This window comes from Podarcis pityusensis (assembly GCF_964106645.2).
Source record: "Podarcis pityusensis genome assembly, chromosome: W".
NCBI classification, from domain to species: Eukaryota; Metazoa; Chordata; class Lepidosauria; order Squamata; family Lacertidae; genus Podarcis; species Podarcis pityusensis.
The window spans coordinates 4,487,121-4,509,334 of record NC_138045.1 but is presented as its reverse complement, the minus strand read 5'-3'; the positions used below and the strand labels follow the sequence as shown (position 1 = coordinate 4,509,334).

The window sequence follows — 22,214 nt, the reverse complement described above, 5'->3', positions numbered from 1 at the left end:
AAAACAACACCTGCTCTCTGTCCCTGCCTGCAGTTTTCTGATGTCCGATTTTGGATTAGCCACTGTAGGGGCTGTGTGTGTGTGTGTGTGTGTGTGTGTGTGCTTGAGCTATCGTTCTCCTCCTCCTGCTTCCCCTTCACTCTCCCTGCGCCCCTGCGACTTTAGAATCGACACGCTGTGTGTCTGTGTGTGAGGGCTCCTTCTCCTCTTGCTTCCCTTTCACTCTCCCTGCGACTTTAGAATCCACACTCTGTGTGTGTGTGAGGGCTCCTTCTCCTCTTGCTTCCCTTTCACTCTCCCTGCGACGTTAGAATCCACACTCTGTGTGTCTCTCTGTGTGTGAGGGCTCCTTCTCCTCTTGCTTCCCCTTCACTCTCCCTGCGACTTTAGAATCCACACTCTGTGTGTCTCTGTGTGTGTGAGGGCTCCTTCTCCTCTTGCTTCCCCTTCACTCTCCCTGCGACTTTAGAATTGACACTCTGTGTCTCTCTGTGTGTGTGAGGGCTCCTTCTCCTCTTGCTTCCCCTTCACTCTCCCTGCGACTTTAGAATCCACACTCTGTGTCTCTCTGTGTGTGTGAGGGCTCCTTCTCCTCTTGCTTCCCATTCACTCTCCCTGCGACTTTAGAATCCACACTGTGTGTCTCTCTGTGTGTGAGGGCTCCTTTTCCTCTTGCTTCCCATTCACTCTCCCAGCGCCCCTGCGACTTTAGAATTGACACTCTGTGTGTCTGTGTGTGTGTGAGGGATCGTTCTCCTTCTCTTGCTTCCCATTCACTCCCCCAGTGCCCCTGCGACTTCCAGCGCCCTGCAACTTTAGGGCCAGTTCTCTCTCTCTCTCTGTGTGTGTGTGTGTTTTGACCTCACTGTGCTTGTTGGGGGAGAGTGTTGGTCGCACTTTTTCTTGATTTGTCTCAGAGTGGTTACTATCGTGGTTTCCTTGCTGGGGAGGAGGGAGAGACGCAGAGCCTGCTTGTTCTAAAGGAGCAAAGCCGGAGAGGAGCCTCTCCTGCATTATTAACAGCATCCTTCTCCACCCCCCCCACGTGTGCTCCTTGTCCCTTGAGTGCTTTTCCTTCCCTCCCCACTTAAAACGTGGTTACAAAGCACGGATCCACATGGATCCTCAGGATTTTTGCACTGGGTCACCCCAAATTCACCATCAGATCACATAGCATGTCCATGGCTACAGCCTGCACAAAAAACACACACGCACCCACTGTTTCATGGGGCCGCAATGGCGCAAAAACGTGGTTACAAAGCATGGACCCACATGGATCCTCAGGATTTTTGCATTGGGCTACCCCAAACTCACCGTCAGATCACATGTCTGTGGCCACAGCATGAACCACAAAAATCATACATCCACTGTTTTGTTTAGAATATTTTTTTCTTGTTTTCCTCCTCTAAAAACTACGTGCGTGTTATGGCCAGGTGCGTGTTATAGAGCGAAAAATACGGTAATAATCAAACAGGTTTTATAAAAACAAGACAAGCCACAGATAATGTAAGATTAAGAATAGATTTGATAAATTTAAAGAGCAAGAGGAGTTTATGATAATGTCACTAGATGCAGAAAAGGCTTTCGATAGAATCTATAAAGAATTCATAGGGATCGTGTTATGTAAATTTGGCTTCCCTACAGAATACTGTAACTGGATTAAAATTATTTAGAAAAATCCAACATCTCGGACTGTTACAAATGGTAGAATATCTAATGTGATTAATCTAAAACAAGGAACAAGACAAGGATGCCCTCTGTCTCCGTTACTATTTAATCTATGCCTGGAACCACTAACAAGAGTCATAATTCAAGATGAGCGTATCAAGGAGGTAAAACACAACAAAGAAAATTACAAAATTGTATTATTTGCAGATGACAACCTTCTATTTATTACAAAACCAGAAGATACAATTCCAATAATTATGGAGAAAATAAAAACCTTTGGCTGAATATTGGGCTATTCCATAAATTGGACAAAATCAGAGATTTTGCCAATAGGGCATTGTATACAAATAGGCTACATTGTATAAAAACCATCAATTTTGGATGTGCAAAGACTTTATTAAATATTTGGGTATAATGATTTCATCAGATGTTAACCAAATCGTAAAATTACATTTGAATCAAATTATAAAAGAAATTTATTTTGATATTGAAAGGTGGGGACCTCCAAACCTTTCCCTTTGAGGAAAGGTTAATGTCCTCAAAATGACTATTGTTCCAAAGCTTTTATACATTCTTAGAGGATTACCAATATATATTCCCAACTTATATTTTCAAAAAATAAATCAAATAGTTAGATTGTGCCTGTGGGGTACAAAGCCGCCAAAAATATCATTACATAAAATGCAACTTCCAACTAAGGAAGGTGGTTTTGGACTCCCAAATCTGGAATTATATCACCAGGCCTACCTGCTGAGCAAGACAAATTGTTGGAGAGCAAGCAGGAATCCCAGTTGGGCTACTCTCAAATATAGTTTCATTGAATCTCTTGTGGGGTGGACCAATCTCAGCTACAACTATAAGAAATATCCCATTAATCTGGAGACTATTAAAGCACCCATAAAAATTTGGATGAACGTATATAAAAATACTAAGGATGACCCTTACCAGCATGAGAAATTAACAATATGGGCCAACCCAAAACTAAAAATTGGAAATCAAGTACAGTGGTACCTCGGGTTACAGACACTTCAGGTTACAGACTCCGCTGACCCAGAAATAGTACTTCAGGTTAAGAACTTTGCTTCAGGATGAGAACAGAAATTGTGTGGCGGCAGCGGGACGCCCCATTAGCTAAAGTGGTACCACAGGTTAAGAACAGTTTCAGGTTAAGAACGGACCTCCAGAACAAATTAAGTTCCTAACCCAAGGTACCACTGTAATAATTTGGCAAAACTGGATGAAAAAGGTATTTTGACACTGAATCAATTAATTGATGAGAACTACAAATTTGTGGAATATAAGACTTTGCAGGTAAAGTATGGATTAACCAGTGAAATACACTGGCAATATATCCAATTGAAACATATGTTGGAAAAGCAGTTTGGCCCTGATGCTATAGCAGCATCGGAAACACCCATGCTGTTACAAGATTTAATCTCTGCAACAAAAACAAAAAATCCTACACTTGCCCTATATAAAACTTTACTTAACAGGAAGAAATACGATTTAGAATATGAAAGACAAAAATGGAGTAAAGAGCTAGGAGTACAGATAGCAAATGATATAATAATAGTAATAAATTTTATTTATACCCTGCCCTCCCCGGCCAGAGCCGGGCTCAGGGCAGCTAACATCAATAAAATTTCAGTAAATAATAAGGAAAAAAAAGAAAAGGCTTCTGGTTGGCCGCGCGATTAATGGTGGACGGGAGCTCTTTCGGAAGAAAGAGCCCCAGCGTTTTGAAGATTGGGGCGACCGCGAGAGTGTCGCGGAGCCCCCAAAAAACCTCAGATCGGGCTTTCTGAGGACCTGGTGTTCTGGCAGGTACCCTTAGTGACTCCTCTGCTCCCCGGTAAGCTCTAATAAGAGCCCCGAGAGTGAGCGGGGTTGGAGATGCGGGTACTGTGGAATTTACTCACTTTCTTCATAGCGCGAAGCTCCAAGTCCGGCAATTGTGAGCGACCAATTTCTCCGACCAAATTATCAAGGATTGGACAATTGTGAGTAAAAAAGATTTTAATTTGGACAGTTAATTGGAACGAAAGGGATTTAAATTACGGAGGTCGATCCCTTTCCGCTGAAGTAAAAGTGAAAGCAGTTACCGCTGACCAAAGCCGTAACTTTAAAAGACCTGTCAAAACTTCCAAGGAAATATGTCAAACCCCTCTTTCTGCAGGGGGAAGGGGGGAGAATTTGATTGATTTGAGACCCTGCTTGAGATAGACTTGACAGTGGATTAGACTCTTTCTTTTTAGAAGCGGTTCTCCCGGCAGGGGAAGGCTAGACTCCATTATTATGTCACAAAGGGAGCAGATACATTCAACTTTCGTTTTCCTCTTTGGGGATTACAAAGTAACTGCTGCTATCTGAGATTGTTAAAATAGCACACAGAGTTTCTTTTACCCTCCTTGAACTGTTTGAACTAATTTTGTGGTTCCAATAAAACAAAATAAAATAAGGAAAGAGAATAAGACTTTGAAAGAGGGAAGCTGTTGGGCTGCCTGCTGCTGCCTGCGCACTAAAAACCTGGTGGACTCTGACTGGGTGAGCTGACCTTGAAACTTTGGAATAGCTATGGCTAATGGGGTAGATAAGTCTGAGAAAAGTAAAAGTAAAGATAGAAGACCTTCTAAAGCACCAACTTTTGAAGAGTCGGTGATGCAAATGTTAACAGACATAAGAGCAGGTGTGAGAGGAACTCAGCAGACTGTACAGGAGTTGAAACAAGAATTTGTAGATGTGAAAAAAGGCATTCAAGAGGTCAGGGAGGAAGTTGCTGCCCACGAAACAAGACTGAAGGAATTGGAAACAGTGAGAGTGCCTGACGTGGAGAAGATTCAACAGGATGCCCTCAATGCAATTGCTTTTTTACAGATGAAGGAACGGGAGAATCAACTGAGAGTAAGAGGCGTACCCCAATTGGAACAAGATAATCTTAAGGATTGACATTGGGTCTACATTACAAAAAAAGCTTGAAGATTAAAGATAAGCCAATTGTTTTGTTTAAGGAGATTCCAAAGCATTTTTTGAACCTAAGGAATAACTACGCAGACTTGGCTGGAACTCTGAGAAGGAAGAACATCTTTTTTAGGTGGGAATTTCCAGAAGGCCTCTCCTTTAAATTTCAAGGAAGGAAACAAAGAATTAGGACCGTCGAAGAAAAAACAAGGTTCCTGGAAAAAAATGCCAAGGGTCTGGGATTGGAAAGTGAGCAGACGCCAGGGGCAGGCGCAGGATCTCCTGAATAGTTTAAGATGGTATTGAGAATATATTCATGGAATGTTAATGGTTTGAACTCACGACCAAAAAAGAACCAAGTATACCATGTGTTAGCAAAACAGAATTTGGACATAATTTGTTTGCAAGAAACTCATGTTACTAGATTACACAGAAAAGTCCTTCAGAATAAGAGACTTGGTCAAGAATTCATTTCATCTGACAAAGTGAAGAAAAGAGGAGTGGTCGTTTACATGAAAGAAAAATGGAATCCCAAAATGATGTTCAAAGAGGAGGGAAGATATATTGCAGTAGAAATCAATGCACAAGGCGAAAAATATTTGCTGTTGGGAATTTATGCACCAAATGATGGCAAAGCAGAATTTTTTAAGAACTTGGAAACAAGACTTCTGGACTATTTGGATTATAAATTGATTTTGATGGGGGACCTGAATGGAGTTGCATCAACGCTTATGGATAAAACACAGACACAGAAAGTAATGAATGCTGGCAGATTACCAAAGGTTTTTTTTGACCTGTCAGACATATGGAGAGTGAGAAATCCAACTGAAAAAGACTTCACATTCTATTCAGATACAAATCAAACAGAAGTGGGGTGCTTCTTGCCCCCATCTTTGGACAGTGTCCTTCTGGCCCCATTAAGACTTCCTCTAAGTCATTTCTAAAAAGATTAAACAATGGGGGGGGGGCAGAATACAATCCTATCTGACCCCTCTTAACATTGTGATTTTGTTAGAGAGTTGCCCCAGCAACCTACATGTTGCTATCACTATATAAGGCTTTTATAAGGTATAGGAGTCTCTTGTCCTCCATCACTGAATACAACTTTGACCATAATTTGGATCTAGGGATGGAGTCAAAGGCAGATTTTAGGTCCATAAAGGCCATATATAAATGGCCTTGGAGTGGTCCTAGTATATTTCTCTGCTAGGTGTGACAGCACAAGACAGTGGTCAGATGTTGAGTACTTCGTACGGAAAGCAGCCTTGGCTTCAGAGGTTATGTTATTATCCTCAAGAAATATTGCTAATTTAAAGCAAATGAAATGGGCATATAATTTCCCCATTATGGAAAGCAAACTAACTGGCCTATAGTTGCCAAGATCTATAGGTTGTCCTTTCTTGTAAATTGGGACCACAATTGTATACTTCCAGCTAACTGGGATTTTACCTGAATTATTTACCTCTGTGAAAAGAGAATGTGCAAACTGCTGTATTTTAAAAATAATAATAAAAGGATAAAGGACCAACCTGATGAAACTTTGGCGAATAGTCTCTCTTGCTTTCTGATAGCTCGCATTGTTGACAATAGTTTGAAATGCCTGGATTGGATCAATGACCTGTCCCCATACTTTAGACCCAAGCTTATCCAGGATCACCATGAAACAGTGGAGCGCAGGCCAGAAAGGATTGATGCTTTCATCTAAAAAAAACAAAAAAAAACAACAAATCAAAACATGCTTAGATGGGAAATAGCACTTAGAAGACAATAAAAACATGTAAATTTAAAAAACAGTAAAGAAAAACTTGTTGGGTACAAGAGAAAAAATGTAAAAATCCAGTATCAGGCAACACCTTTTATCCAGACCAACCAAAACTTCCAAAAAATAAGTGAACGAGTTCTTTGGAAGGCTCCATCAGGTTGAATTTCAACCGAGGATCATTCCACGCCAAATCACAAATCACCTGATTTTAATATTTGACCGTGCTCTCACGACTCAGATTTTCTTCAGGTTTTTTTATGTGTCATGGTACTGCCGGAGAATGCCAGGGAGGAGCAGGAACAGGCAGAGGGAGGTGGGCAGGAAGTGGCGATTGAGTGATCAGAGTGATCTGATCTCTGAGTGATCAGAGGTACTTATTGCGAAGAGCATTCACAAGCCATCACCACTATGAGATAACCTCAAATAAATTTTTAAAGATTTTTTGGTCCAAAATTGGGCACAGGAGAATTTTTTGAAAATTTCAATTTTTGTGCAATTTAGGCTAATGCAATTTCTGTGTCAGTTTAGAAAAAACCTCCTGTTTCGCTTATTTTTCAACCGATTGGGCTTATTTTGGTATCAAAATAAAGCTAATTGTGGTCTCTTTCAAAATAAGGTATAAAAATGGTATTAGGTGCCACAGAAAAAGGTCACCAACCATTCAAAGTGAATTTTTGTCATTTTATTCCCGGTATGTTCAATAAGCCATAGCGCACAAACCACAACTAACACGTGTATCATACTTTTGTTGTAGAATGGGCTAACCATGTACTTATTATGCTGTAAAAATAAGGAGGGTGTTTTTTGTGGTTATAAAATAAATTGATTTTGAAGGGTTTTTTTACAAAAAAAAAAATATTACTTTTTTGGACAGGTTTAAGGTCTCTTTGAGCCTGAAATAACTCACACATTCGTGAGAATAGTTAAAATTGTACCCTCTTGTCAGGGAACTGCCATCGGAAGGAAGGGAGGTGAAGGGGCTCACACAGGTTGGGAGAGACTCAGCAGCTGAAGAGGGAACCAGTAGGGGGAGAGGAGGTGAGCTGAGGGAAAGTGAGCTGGAGGGATGGCTCAGAGACACTTCCAGCAAAAACAGTGGGGAGGTTTCAGGACCTCCTGTAGGGACACCCACTCCTCGCCGGAAACTGTCACGCAGAGAGTCCAGAAGACGTGTTTCCGTTAAGGAGCTTTTATGTTGGAAGCGATTCCGAAAGCAACCACTGTCGGAATCTGCTAGTGACTAGAGGAGCCATGTCTGAGGGGCTCCGTCACAGACAGAGGTTTGTGGACTTGAACAAACTCTGAGGGGATACGATTTTACGCACAAGCAGCTCATCATCCCATCACAGCATTCCGACAGTCTTTGAAAGCAGCTTGTGCAGGAGAAGGCATCATGAGCAACCCAGCCGGAACCGGAGAAGCAGGAGCTGGAGCGGGTCCAAGCCTGGAAGAAAGGTACCGGGTGTTGGAGGTCCAGCTAGCGCTGCAGACGGCGAGGCTTGAGGAGAGGAGGGCTCAGGATGCAGACAAAAAGGGGAAAGCCACCCAGCTCGCCAGAAAGGTACCAGGATTGGTGCAGAAGTTTGGGGGGGAGCCCAAGGACTATCATGGCTTTCGGACAGAGATGCAATATGCCCTCAATCTGCAGTTTGATGAATTCCCTGACGAGGAATCACGAGTGGCTTTCGTGATTGGGCATCTTGAAAAGGGGGCGAGAGACTGGGTTAGACCCCTGATGGCAGAGAATAGTGACGTCCTAAAGGACACAATGAAGTTCTTTCGCGCCATGGATCTGATGTTTTCCAGCGATATTGAACAGGGAGTGGTGCGCAGACAGTTAATGGCTTGCAAACAGGGGAGCCGATCTGTCCGTGAGTACTGGACTGAGTTCACCATGCTGGTTCACAGATTGGGGTGGGACTTATCGGCGGAACCCATTCAAATGCTATTTGAAGAAGGGCTTTCTTCGGCTGTGAAAGACGAACTTTCCCGGGGCCCCAGGGCGGATTCTATGGACCAGCTGACCAAATCTGCGCTGACCATAGGAGCGCGCCAGGAGGCGAGAGCATTGGAGAGGCGGGAAGGGAAGGGGGAACGTTGGAAGGAGTTCCGCATTCCAGACATTCCAGAGCCAACTTTCCCGCCGGCAGAGCCGATGGAAATCGGAACAGCGCGCGCGCGCGGTTTCAAAGCCCAGTGAGGGGGGAAAGAAGGAGGGAAAAGGCGCCCGGAAATGCTATCTCTGCCAACAGCCAGGTCACTTTGCCAGAGTCTGCCCCCAGAGGAAGGAATGGCAAGGGATGGTGGGAGCTGTGGAGGGAAGGGAGGAAGAAATACCGGAGCAAGTAAAAGCCAACGCCTGGCTGCCACCGTCGGGGCACAGCAGCCAGGCCAAAGAGCAGTGAAAGTGCCCACGCCAGAACCTCCTAAACCCGCCCTAGTGATAGAAGTGGCGCTAGAGCTGCCAAACGGACACCCTCTAAAGATAAAGGCGCTGTTGGACTCAGGCAGCTCCTGCAATTTCATGAGCAAAGAGTTTGCAGCTGAACACCAGATACAGACGATCCCTTTAAGCAACCCCCTGCAGGTGACCACGATCGATGGCAGGGAGCTGTTGGGAGGAGAAGTCAGCTTGCAGACCGTCCCAATGATAATGAAGGTGGCAAGGCACACCGAACTGATAGCGTTTAATGTGGCCACCTTGGGAGGAGCTCCCATTATATTGGGGATGAGCTGGCTAGCGTTACATGATCCGCTGGTGGGCTGGCATCAGAGAGTGGTTTCTTTTGGTTCAGCACATTGCTTAGAACACTGCAAAGAGGGAAAGGGTTTGGCAGGGGCCCAAGCCACCCTAGCAGGGACTGAAGTAACGGAGAACGTGAAGGTACCACGACAATACGCAGATCTCCGCGACGTCTTCAGCGAAAGGGAAGCTGACCAACTACCCCCGCATAGACCCTTTGACTGTCAAATCAATTTACTCCCTGGGGCACAGCTCCCTGTAGGCAAGCTGTACGCCATGTCAGACAGAGAGATGCAGGAGCTAAAGGAGTTCATTGACAAGAACCTGAAGAGAGGGTTCATCAGAGAGTCCAGGGCGGTGGGGGGCAGCCCAGTGTTTTTTGTGGATAAAAAAAACACGAACAAGCCGAGGCTGGTGTGTGACTTCAGGGCCTTGAACGCAGTGTCAGAACCAGTGGCCTTCCCTATGCCCAGGATTGACGACATTTTGACAAGGGTGCGGAAGGGAAAGATTTTCACAAAGCTGGACCTAAGGGGGGCGTACAACCTGATACGAATAAGGAAGGGGGATGAATGGAAAACCACCATGTTCACCCCTTTAGGGGCATCTGAATATCTCGTTATGCCCTTCGGCCTACAAGGAGGCTCCGCGTGCTTTCAATCGTTTATGAACCACGTCCTGGGGCCTTTGCTTTACAAGAATTGTGTGGCCTTCTTAGACGACGTGTTGGTGTATTCTGAGAATGAGGAGCAGCATGTGAGAGACGTCAGAGAAGTGTTGAGCAGGCTGCAAGCCAACCAGCTGTGGGTGAAACTGGAGAAGTGTCAGTTTCATACCAAGGAGGTGGAATTCCTGGGGTATCGCCTGTCAGACAAGGGATTGGCCATGGATCCCGGCAAGGTCCAGGCGGTGCTGGAATGGAAAACACCCAAAACAAGGAAGGATGTGCAGAGGTTCCTAGGATTTGGGAACTTCTATCGTAAGTTCATCCGAAACTTTGCCCACCTGACGGCGCCCATTACGGACTGTCTCAGCAGTAAGAAGAAGTTCGTTTGGACTGAGGAGGCGGAGCGAGCATTTGAGGAACTAAAAAGGGCCTTCGCCTCGGAACAACAACTCCTGCATGTGGATTTACAAAAACCGATGAGAGTGGAAACTGACGCATCAGACAGAGCTATTGGGGCGGTGCTTCTGCAGCCAGGGAAGGAGGAGTCAGAGTGGAGACCGTGTGCCTTTTTTTCGCGAAAGCTGAACAAATCCGAGAGGAACTGCACGGTGTATGACCGAGAACTACTAGCCATTCATGAGGCGTTCCGGAGATGGAGGCACCTGCTAATAGGCGCACAACATAAGGTGCAAGTGTGCACTGACCACAAGAACCTAGAGTATTGGAGGACGGCACGAGTGCTCAACCAACGGCAAGTGAGATGGGCCCAGGAGTTCTCCAAATTTAACTTTGAGATTTGTTACGTGCCAGGCCCAGAGAACATTAGGGCGGACGCTCTCTCTCGCAAACCTGAATATTTGGAGGGGGAGGGAGCACCCGAAGAGAGACATGTCATTCCAGAGGACCGCTGGGTGTGTGGGGCGGCATTGGTGGGACAAAGAGAACTGGTAGAGGAAACAGAGAATGATGAATACGCCCAGAATAAGCTCAGAGGTCTTAGGGGTGAGGGAGAGGAACCAGGGGGTTTCGAGGAAAGAAATGGAGCTTTGTATTACAAAGGGGCACTGTATATCCCTGAAGGAGACTTAAGGGGGAGGGTACTCAAGCAGTTGCACGGCCGCCCCACGGCGGGGCATTTTGGACAACACAAAACCATGTGGTTGGTCACCAGGGAATTTTGGTGGCCTAAGGTGAGGGAAGATGTACGGGAGTATGTAAGAGGGTGCGAGCAATGCCAGCGAGCCAAAGGGGAGAGGCGGGCGCCGGCGGGGCTATTAGAACCCTTACCAACCCCAGAACGACCTTGGGAGGCAGTGTCGATAGATTTTATGACTGATCTGCCGAAGTCCAAGGGGAAAACAGCCATCATGGTGGTGGTAGACCTACTAACAAAGATGTGCCACTTTGTAGCCTGCTCGCATGCAGTCACGGCGGAAGAGACAGCGAAGTTATTTGTAGAACACATTTTTAGGTTGCACGGAGTGCCATTGAGGGTGGTCTCCGACCAAGGAAAACAATTTACTTCCAGGTTCTGGAGGAAGCTCATGAGCTTACTGCAGGTGGAGGTCAACTTTTCAACTGCCCGGCACCCTGAAACCAACGGGCAGGCGGAAAGAGCAAACGGTGTCCTCCAGCAATACCTGAGGTGTTATGTCAATGACAGAGAGAATGACTGGGTAGAAAAGTTGGCGCTGGCGGAATTTGCCTACAACAATGCCGAGAATGTGTCCACAGGGATGAGCCCCTTCTTGGCTAATTATGGGTGTCATCCCAGGGCTTTCCCAGGGGGAGAAGGGGAGAGATGGAGCGTCCCGGCAGCCGAGCATTTTGTAGAAGAAATGGAAGCAATCCATCGTCAGCTCCAACTCAACTTAGAAAGGGCGAAGGAAGAATACAAGAGGCAGGCAGACAAGAACCGAAGGGAAGGTGAAACCATAAGGGTGGGAGATAGGGTGTGGCTGTCAACCCAAGGGCTGCCGTTCAAAGGAGGTTGTAAGAAATTAAGACCCAGGAGATTGGGTCCCTTTGAGGTCATTCAACAGGTCAACCCAGTGGCTTTCAGGCTCCGGTTACCCAACCACATGAAACTGCACCCAGTATTTCACAGGTCGTTACTGTCACCGTATGAGGGGGGACGAGAAGGGATGTCCACTCGGGGACCGGTCATAGAAGAAAGAGAATGCAGCAGCCACGTGGCAGAAATCCTCGACGCCAGGTGGAAGGGGAATCAGGTGGAGTATTTGGTAGCGTGGGAAGGAGAACCGGAGTCAGAAAACACTTGGGTAATGGCAGAAGATATCAATGACGAGGTATTGATAGAAACGTTCCATCAAAGGTTCCCAAGGAAACCTCAGCCTGTGGAGAGGTTCCGGAGGGAATACTTTGGGACCACCGATGAGGAGGAGGAGTTGGAAGGATTCCCGGACTCGGAAGGGGAAGGGGAGATGGTCTCTGAGGAGGAGGAGTACTTCGAGACCAGGAACCGCAACAGGTGGAGAGAAGTGTTCGAGACATCGGAAGATGAAGGAAGTTCATTCCGGGGTTTTGCCTCCTCACCGCCCGTAGAGGAGGGGGCGAGAGGGGGTGAAGGGGGCCCTGGAGGGGAGGTGGATGTCAGGGAACTGCCATCGGAAGGAAGGGAGGTGAAGGGGCTCACACAGGTTGGGAGAGACTCAGCAGCTGAAGAGGGAACCAGTAGGGGGAGAGGAGGTGAGCTGAGGGAAAGTGAGCTGGAGGGATGGCTCAGAGACACTTCCAGCGAAAACAGTGGGGAGGTTTCAGGACCTCCTGTAGGGACACCCACTCCTCGCCGGAAACTGTCACGCAGAGAGTCCAGAAGACGTGTTTCCGTTAAGGAGCTTTTATGTTGGAAGCGATTCCGAAAGCAACCACTGTCGGAATCTGCTAGTGACTAGAGGAGCCATGTCTGAGGGGCTCCGTCACAGACAGAGGTTTGTGGACTTGAACAAACTCTGAGGGGATACGATTTTACGCACAAGCAGCTCATCATCCCATCACACCTCTGATGTTACAATGTCATCTGATGTATTTAAAAAATTAAGTTTTATTGATTATTTAATAAAAACAAAATACGTCTCAGAGCCCTTGTTCATTTTATTGTGTAAAACACTTTTGCAATGATATGGTCAAAGCTGTTTTGTTTCCCATACATGTAATATGGTCAATGATGCTGGTTTTTTAAAATAAATTTTATTGGATTTTACAATTTTTTATTCAACCAAATAACACAATGTAACATTTGTCATATAAAAAACACACACACAAAAACCTTCCTCATGACTTCCCTCAACTTCCCCTTCCGGTTCTTTAAATATTTATTACTTCTGCTTAATTTTTGTCTTATTTTTATGATCTTATACCTCAATATTCTTAAATCCCCGCGACAGGGTGAGCTCCCGTTGCTCGGTCCCTGCTCCTGCCCACCTAGCAGTTTGAAAGCACGTCAAAGTGCAAGTAGATAAATAGGTACCGCTCCGGCGGGAAGGTAAACGGCGTTTCCGTGTGCTGCTCTGGTTCGCCAGAAGCGGCTTAGTCATGCTGGCCACATGACCCGGAAGCTGTACGCCGGCTTCCTCGGCCAATAAAGCAAGATGAGAGTTGCAGAAATTAATTAAATCAATCTGAAGAAGGTGCAACCAAATTGATTTCTGCTCCTTGGGGCTTATCCACACTTACCAAGTGCCAGTGGTTTATTTAAAAGGTGGTCCCTCACCTGGGTTACAAACAGAGGTGGTATAGAGGTGAATTCTAAATACATTACTTCTAAATACATTACTTCTGGTAAATCAGCCACCATAGCCATTAGAAGGCCGTGAAAATTTGTGTCCTAGGCTTTTTAGACTCATCTAAAAAGACTCCCCCTTCATGGATCACTGCCTTGCCGTGGCGAAGGGGCTTGAATAACTCAGAGAAGCTATGAACTATGCCGAGCAGGGCACCCAAGATGAACAGGTCATAGTGGACAGGTTTGACCAAACGTGATCCACCTGGAGCAGGAACCGGCAAGCCACTCCAGTATCCCTGCCAAGAAAACTCCATGGACAAAGACAACAGGCATATAAAAGCTATGACGCTGGAAGATGAGCCCCTCAAGTCGGAAGGCGTCCAACATGCTACTGAGGAAGAGCAGAGGACAAGTACAAGTAGATTCAGAGCTGATGAAGTGGCTGGGCCAAAGCCGAAAGGACGCTCAGTTGCGGATATGCCTGGAAGCGAAAGGAAAGTCCAATGCTGTAAAGAAAAGTATTGCATAGGAACCTGGAATGTAAGAACCATGAACCTGGGTAAGTTGGATGTGGTCAAAAATGAGATGGCAAGAATAAATATTGACATCCTGGGCATCAGTGAACTAAAATGGACGGGAATGGGCGAATTCCGTTCGGATGACCATCATATCTACTACTGTGGGCAAGAATCCCGTAAAAGAAATGGAGTGGCCCTCATAGTCAACAAAAGAGTGGCAAAAGCTGTACTGGGATGCAATCTCAAAAATGATAGAATGATCTCGATACGAATCCAAGGCAGACCTTTTAACATCACAGGAATCCAAGTTTATGCACCAACCACTGGTGCTGAAGAAACTGAAATTGAGCAATTCTATGAAGACTTACAACACCTTATAGAAGTGACACCAAAGAAGGATGTTCTTCTCATTATAGGGGATTGGAATGCTAAAGTAGGGAATCAAGAGATAAAAGGAACAACTGGCAAGTTTGGCCTTGGAGATCAAAACGAAGCAGGGCAAAGGCTAATAGAGTTCTGCCAAGAGAACAAGCTGGTCATCACAAACAAGCTTTTCCAACAACACAAGAGACGACTCTACACATGGACATCACCAGATGGGCAGCATCAAAACCAGATTGATTATATTCTCTGCAGCCAAAGATGGAGAAGCTCTATACAGTCAGCAAAAACAACAACAAAAAGACTCACTCATTCCTGTGATCCAATGCAAGACTGTTAAGTAAGTAGACACTATATTTTAAGTTTACTTTATAAGATTATAAGTTGTTACCCTATTCTTTTTTTAAGAGGGAAACCAAAGGGAAGACAGTTTATAAGCTGGAATTGCTCAGAAGAGATAAGGTTTTGCAGCCTAGTTCCAAAGCTTCTACATTTTGCTGCCAAATACGGGGTTTTAATACTCTGCTTAACCCACACACAGGAGATTGGATGGATAAATTGTAATAAATATTTCCTTTCCATATAATGTATAATATAATTATAATACATATAATGGGGTGGAGAACTGACTTGATGCTGAATTCATGGGCAACTTGTAACCCCTGCAAGTCTTCCATGCTGCCTACTGCAGGTGATCAAGCTGTTGCCTGACTGCAAAAATTTGCTTAGTTTATCTTTTGATTGCGATATTTTTATTGTTAATAGTGTTTTTTATTATAAATGCTGCATTGATTTGTTAAGCATATAATATGACTTTTGCTTTAATTGTGATGTTTCACTGACAATTTGCTAATTATTCTGTATGATTTATCCTGCATCTGTGATGTTCTTTTATGTTCTATCATGTTGTTATTATTTATTGTTTGTAAGCCGCTTTGGGATTCATTCGAGTGAAAAGCAGGATAGAAATATAATCAATCAATCAATTTTAACACTCTCCTTAACTGGATGTTGCTATATGTCTTGCCTTTGCTTGGCTGGCTTCCTTATCCCTGTGTTTTAATATGTAACGGCCTCCTTCCACAGAGCTGGCAAACTGACAAAGTAACAGATAATAGGAAAATTTTCACTGATATGACTGCATTTGAATGGTTATGGTGCTCCCAAGTGGTGAATGCAATACAACAGCACTGCTTAACAAACAGTAAGAAATGAAGAAAGTCTGAAAACCTAATGATTTTAAGAATTAACTGTGCTGACAGAAGATTTTAAGCAGAAGTAAATATATATGAGGCAATGTTATAATGGGGGGGGGTTAATGTTGCTGAACTGGATGCTTTTCTCATGAAGCAGCTACAACAAATGTACTATGGATAAATGAGTGAGAGTTGCAGAAATTAATTCATAGAATAGCAATCTGAAGAAGGTGCAACCAAATTGATTTCTGCTCCTTGGGGCTTATCCACACTTACCTTGACAACCAAGAAGGAATAACCAATTCTTTTTTAGGATACTTTTGAAATTTATATAAGGCAGGAATAGCGGAAGAACAGGACATAATAAAGTATTTCCAAGGGAAAGAAATTCCCAAAATACCAGAAGAGAAGATTGACCAACTAAATTCGCCAATTACCATGATGGAGATGCACCAGATTATTTCGCATTCAAAGTTGGGCAAATCACCTGATCCAGACGGGCTACCAGCAATCCATTATAAGAAATTGGAAGAGACATTAGCCATACCAATGAAATCACTTATGAACAAAATAATCTAAGATGGTAAAATCCCAGATTCATGGCAAGAAGCGAACATAATTCTAATCCATAAACAAGGATCGCCTTGTGAATCTGTTACCAATTATCGGCCTATCTCACTTTTAAATGACGATTACAAACTGTACGCAGGAATTCTGGCCAACAGACCGAAATCGGTACTAAAGGATGTAATTAATCAAGATCAGGCCGGATTCCTCCCAGACCATCACATGAAAACTAACGTGAGAGTAGTGATAGATTTAATTGAGTATTTAGACCTAAAGCCAAATAAGAAAGTTGCTTTCATGTTAGTGGATGCCAAGAAGGCTTTCGATAATTTATCATGGAAATTTTTAAAGAAAGATATTGACCTAGCTATAATGGGAGAACAATTTACCAAAGGCATAAAAGCTATTTATGAAAAACAAAAAGCCAACCTAATAATCAATAATGCAGAAACAGAATATATATCAATAGAAAAAGGCCCACTCTCCATAGCTGTCAACATTTCCCTTTTTTTAAGGGAAATTCCCTTATTCCGAATAGGATTCCTTGCAAGAAAAGGGAAAAGTTGACAGCTATGCCACTCTCTCCTTTATTATTCATATTGACTTTGGAAATACTAAACTTGGTATTCAGGAATGAAGAAGAAATTAAAGGAATTACCCTGGGCCAAAAGGCTTTCAAAGTGAAAGCCTTTGCAGATGATTTAATCATTACAGTAGAAGACCCAGAATCGAGTATACCTAAAGCGTTGGAAAAAATATCAGCATTTGGTGAGGTTTCTGGATTGTACTAGATTTAAACTCAACAGATCAAAAACAAAACTAATGATTAAAAATTTAAGGGGTTAGGAGAAAAAGGAGCTACAGGATAAAACGGGTTTGATGATAGTGAAAGAAGCAAAATATCTCAGAATTGAAATAACAATGTAAAATATTAACCTTTTTTGATGATAATTATAATAAATCTTGGAAAGAATTTTTTTTAAAATTGGAAATTTGGACCAAACTAAAACTTTCATTTTGGGGGAAAATCTTGGTAATAAAAATGAATGTGCTCCCCGAAATGATCTTCCTTTTTTCAAATGATCCCGATTATAGGGAAAATTGAATGTTTAGATAGGTGGAGAAAAGATTTGACAATGTTTATCTGGCTGAGTAAGAAATCCCGTATAAATAACAAATTACTGATGGGTAAGAAAGAGAGAGGGGGCTTTGCACTTCTAAATTTAAGAAAGTACTACGAGGCAGCGTTCCTGACGTGGATTAAGGATTGGATCTTGTTAGAGAAGACAGATTTACTGGACTTGGAGAGTTACAACAACAGATATGGGTGGCTTCTTCTTTTTCTTCTTTGGCGATCACTCGTAGCCAAGTAAGATTGTCTTCCATAGACACGGTTTTAACAATGAGTCCCTAAGTGACTGTGGAGGCCAATTCTGGACCCACACGTCCTTTCACAGTGGGGACATTGATTTCCGGGCAGGAGTTGTTCACGGTGTGGATTTGCCAAGCGTGCCTTCCTCTTAGCACGTTTCTCCCTTGCATCCTGAGTTTGAGTGTCTTCAAAGCCCAGGACACCTTTGGTAAAGGCTGTTCTCCAACTGGAGCGCTCACAGGCCAGCATTTCCCAGTTGTCAGTGTGCATGCCTACCTTGGCTACAATAAAGTCAAAGTCCACAGTGGGTTTACTAATCATATAGTTAGGAATGCCCTCTATAAGGTGTGGACTGATACCAACCATTACTTGAACCTCAAACGCCATGGTGGCTGTCCCCATTAGAGGCCTTCGCAGTTAAAAATATAAATATGAATAGCAATTGGGGAACGTACAGCCAACTACTAAAAGAAGATCAAGGGCAAATGAAATTGAAATCATTTGAAGAGATAAGGCATTATCTCACCGATTGGCTACAATACCACCAGTTAAATAATGTATCAGATAAAAAAATAGGTTTCGGAAAAGAAGAATCCAAATTACAAATTATATTATTAAAGAACAATAAGAAATTATTATCTAAAATTTAAGATCTATTACTTGAATGGGACCTGAAAAATGAGCAAATAAAAGATGTTATGGTAAAACGGGCCCAGGACATCTGCCACACAATGCAGATGGAGCAGTGGGAAAAACTTTGGAAACCAGACATCAGATTTACCGCCTGTTACACCATTATGGAAAATCTGGTAAAAATGTTATATAGGTGGTATATGACACCCTCTAAATTAGTCAAGGTATATAAACTAAAATCCAACCTGTGTTGGAAATGTAATAAAATTGAGGGGACAATGTTCCATGTATGGTGGGGATGTGAGAAAGTTAAGAACTTCTGGGGATGTATCCATGAAGAATTAAAGAAAAAAAGTTTGAAATTTCTAGAGAGAAGAAACTGGAGGCATTCCTATTGGGTATTTTAGGAAATGACATCCCACAGGATAAGAAAAGGATGTTTTTATATGCCACAGTCACAGCCAGATTGCTACCTGCTAGAAATTGGAAAGGAGACATCATTCCCACTAAAGAAGATTGGATAATTAAATTATGTGAATTTATAAGATTGGCCAAATTAACGGCAGCCATAAGAAATCAGTCCAACCAAAATCTAAGGAAGGAATGGCAATGTTTTGAGGACTATATGAAAAAACACTGCTCTAAGAATAATATATTGCTATGCGTAGAATAAGTATGTAAAGATGAATCAAACTAAGGTAAAATTAATAATGGATATATATTGGATAATACAAGACACAATGTTAAACTATTTATAGTATAAAGGATGTCAAGTTGTGGTGGAGGGAAGCTACACGGGTGAAAGTTTTAGTATTTCTTTATTTTTGTGTATATGGATTTTGTTTTGTTTTTTTCCAAAGTATGATATGCAAAATGGAATGATGATTTTTCTTTTACTTTTTCATTTTGAATAAATAAAAAAGTTTTTTTAAAAAAGAAACTAGCTGTCAGCCATCATATACTATACCATAACATTTCCACATTAAGTAAGTTACTTGGCGTACAAGTTCTGTGAAAGGAATGATTTTACCTTAAGAGAGTGGACACTCAGACTGTTTTTAATTTGCTTGTATCACTGCCCCCAATGATTATTAGTTACTTACCCTCCGTTGGTTTCTTCATGGCCTTCATTATGCACGGCATGAAGTCAATCTGCTTGTCTGGGCCAAACAACAACAAATCCATGGCTTGTTCTTCCAGCACCATCAACAACATACAGATACCTACAACAATGAAAATGAGGAAGTTCAGAAGCTATCACTGGGTGTTGGCTTAACTCCCGATCTTAATCCACAACCAAAACAAAACCTACTTTTGTCATTGCACCTGCTAGCATGCCACTCAAACTTTTAATCTCTGGAGCCCTCTAGAGCTTGGGAATACAACTCCCATCATCCCTGGCAGCAGACCATACTGACTAGGGCTGATGGGAGTTGGGAGTCCAACAACATCTGGAGGGCATCATGTTAGCTTTCATTACACATTTCTTTGAACAGGTTGCACAAACATAGTTGAGATGGTGTAATTTTTAAAAATGATATATGCAACAGTTAAATGCCACAAAAAAATGTCTGATACAGGTAAAGGAAGGAAAGTTTTCATTCTACAAGGAACAGGAGAAAAGGAGCCTCAGGGCGCAAGCCTGCAGCCCTCTAAATTCTATTAGACTACAATTCCCATCAGCCCCAACTGGCAAGCTAATAGTCCAAGATTATGAGAAACATATTCCAGCAACATCTAAGACCACAGGTTAGTAAGCTTTTAGCTATATGGACCAATGGTCAAATTCAGTGTAAGGTAGCTTTCCGTGTGTGTGTGTGTGTGTGTGTGTGTGTGTGTGTGTGTGTCTGTGTGTGTGTGTGCGCATGCATGCACTGGAGGGGAAGACACACAGACTGAGTGTGGGGTGGTTGTACCCATGCTCACCCCATGCCCATTTTGGGGGCACACACAGTGCTGGCATGAAGCCCTCAGAGGTTTTGTTATGAGCCAATGTTGCCCATGCGCCAAAAGACAAAAAGGTTTAGCCATCTCTGCTGTACTACAATGCTACCACTCTCTATAGAATGGTTCATGCCTAACATCTCAGCTTGCTTCTACTCACCTAGCCAGTAGTTTTTGTAACTGGTGGTATCATACAGGTGGCGAGGCAACAAGATAAGATTCCCCTTCTCAACTATTGCAAGGTCATAAGTATCAGAGTTTTCAAAGTGGTCCAGCTCTATGACTCTGAACAAGCACGTCAACACTTCCTGGATGTTGTAATAGTCGTCCCTGTCCACCTTCCCCAGGCTCCTGGCTTTCAGGATGGCCCACGGGCGAATCTGTGGGTTTGGAGGGACACTAGGAATTACTACAGTAAGGAATCACAACAGTAATTGTTAAGACAAATTGGGGCAGGAAGCAAGTTGGCATGAAAAGCAACTATTATAAAGCGTAAAATAAAGGTTCAAATTCCAAACCAGACAGCCTAGATATCTATTTCTAGAAATGCTTATTTGAAGGTTGTGAACTTCCTAGCCTCCTCACTTCCCAACCACCCTAGACACTGAGGAACAAGAGACCACCTTTTAACAACAACCTTTTAAAAAAAAGATTCTGGGCAGAATTACTAAAAATAGAACTGTGTTAATGACAATGTAGAACAGTTTGGATGTTACTTTGGGTTGTATCCTGTGTCAGTCCTATGCAGAGCAGGCCCACTGAAATTGATGGGCGCTGTCAAGGATGCGTATGGTTGCTCACGAGTAAACAGCCAGGACTCCGACCTGCCTTTTTACAGGTTTTATTTGGTGCAAACTATGTACAGTGCAGAAGTCCAACGTTCATGTCTGCCTCAGTCAGTAGCAGATTCCAAGAGTGGGTTCTTCCGCCCCCCCCCCACCATAAGAACCTGGACACCCCCAATCTCCTCCTCTTTTCCTTATGTTTGATTCCCTTGCGAAAACTAGGCGACGGAAGCTGCATGTCTGTTTCCCTATCGTTCCTGCCTCCCTCCCCCCTTTTGATGGCAGTCCCCTGACAGGCACGATCAACTTAGGTTTGTTAACTTCAATGGGTGTACTCTTAAGTATAAGTTAGTTCTCAATCAATCTCCTTTATTGGCATAGTAAGAGTATGTCATATACATGGATTGGAAAACAACACAGGTAACAAAACATAGTAGGAGGCACTTTAGGATAAAACTGTCCAGACGTTGTGAGATACAAAGGTGGCTCTTAGGACCTATGGCGACGTAATTTCATGGCGTCACTCCAAAATCTTGCCGCATTCTCCAAGTCATTCCTACAGTTATTCAACAGATAGGTCACCCTGGAAGATCCCCTCCTTCAATAAGGGGGCCAAATACTAATCATTTATTTTTGCATAAACTGGGCAATGAAATAAAACGTGTGTGATAGATACAGCCTGTTTTGTGCCACAAGGGCAGTGCCTTTCAGAATAAGGGATTTTCAAGAATCTAACATCTTACTAGATGGCAAGATGTGAAATCTTGAGAGGGAAATAGCTCTGCTTAGGTGGGGAGCATAAAGGTAATGTAAATATGGAGGGCCCTGGCCAAATGAGGGTAGAATTCCCAACCCCAATGGGGAACCGGTTTTATTGGCTGTACTGCTAAGGGCTTGGAATTCAATCTCTAGGATTCTGCACTTGATTGTCCGGAATGCTTCCAATTATGGGAGCATAAGCAGCGACTCGAGTGATAGGCCACATGTTCTGATTCTGCTTTCAATGCGAGCCAACCATTTGGAGTGGTGGGATTCCACCAGCATATGGAAAGTTAAAGAAGATGGGTCAGACTTCTTTATACGCAAACTCGGCCAAGAGGAGCAAGGCCACCCAGTCATCCTGCTGGTAACTGACGTAACAACACAGGTACTGCTGCAGTGTGTTGTTGGTTCTCTCTGCCTCTCTGTTGGTCTCCGGATGATGAGCTGAAGAGAGGCGCAGTTCCATGTCCAGAAGTTGCATGACCTTCTTACAGAACTGGGAGGTGAATTGGG

General features: G+C 43.5%; 1 protein-coding gene and 2 long non-coding RNA genes across 3 annotated transcripts in view; 1 reads left to right on the top strand and 2 right to left on the bottom strand.

Moving 5' to 3' along the window:
• LOC308467815 overlaps nucleotides 1–22,214 on the top strand; it is a 728,761-nt gene that overhangs the window by 316,090 nt on the left and 390,457 nt on the right. The window lies entirely within an intron of this gene.
• Nucleotides 5,100–22,167, bottom strand: LOC308467586 (putative helicase senataxin; the record flags this gene model as incomplete). The annotated part of the gene is made up of 5 exons (XM_080989344.1): nucleotides 5,100–5,103; nucleotides 6,156–6,327; nucleotides 19,314–19,433; nucleotides 20,315–20,534; nucleotides 22,012–22,167. The coding sequence occupies 5 exons, from the start codon at nucleotides 22,165–22,167 to the stop codon at nucleotides 5,100–5,102; spliced, it is 672 nt and encodes a 223-aa protein (XP_080845470.1).
• On the bottom strand, nucleotides 6,947–12,930 carry LOC308467839. Its single transcript, XR_013981334.1, has 2 exons — nucleotides 12,819–12,930; nucleotides 6,947–7,324 (listed from the first exon to the last, which is right to left on the bottom strand). It is a non-coding gene; the product is annotated as an uncharacterized lncRNA (long non-coding RNA).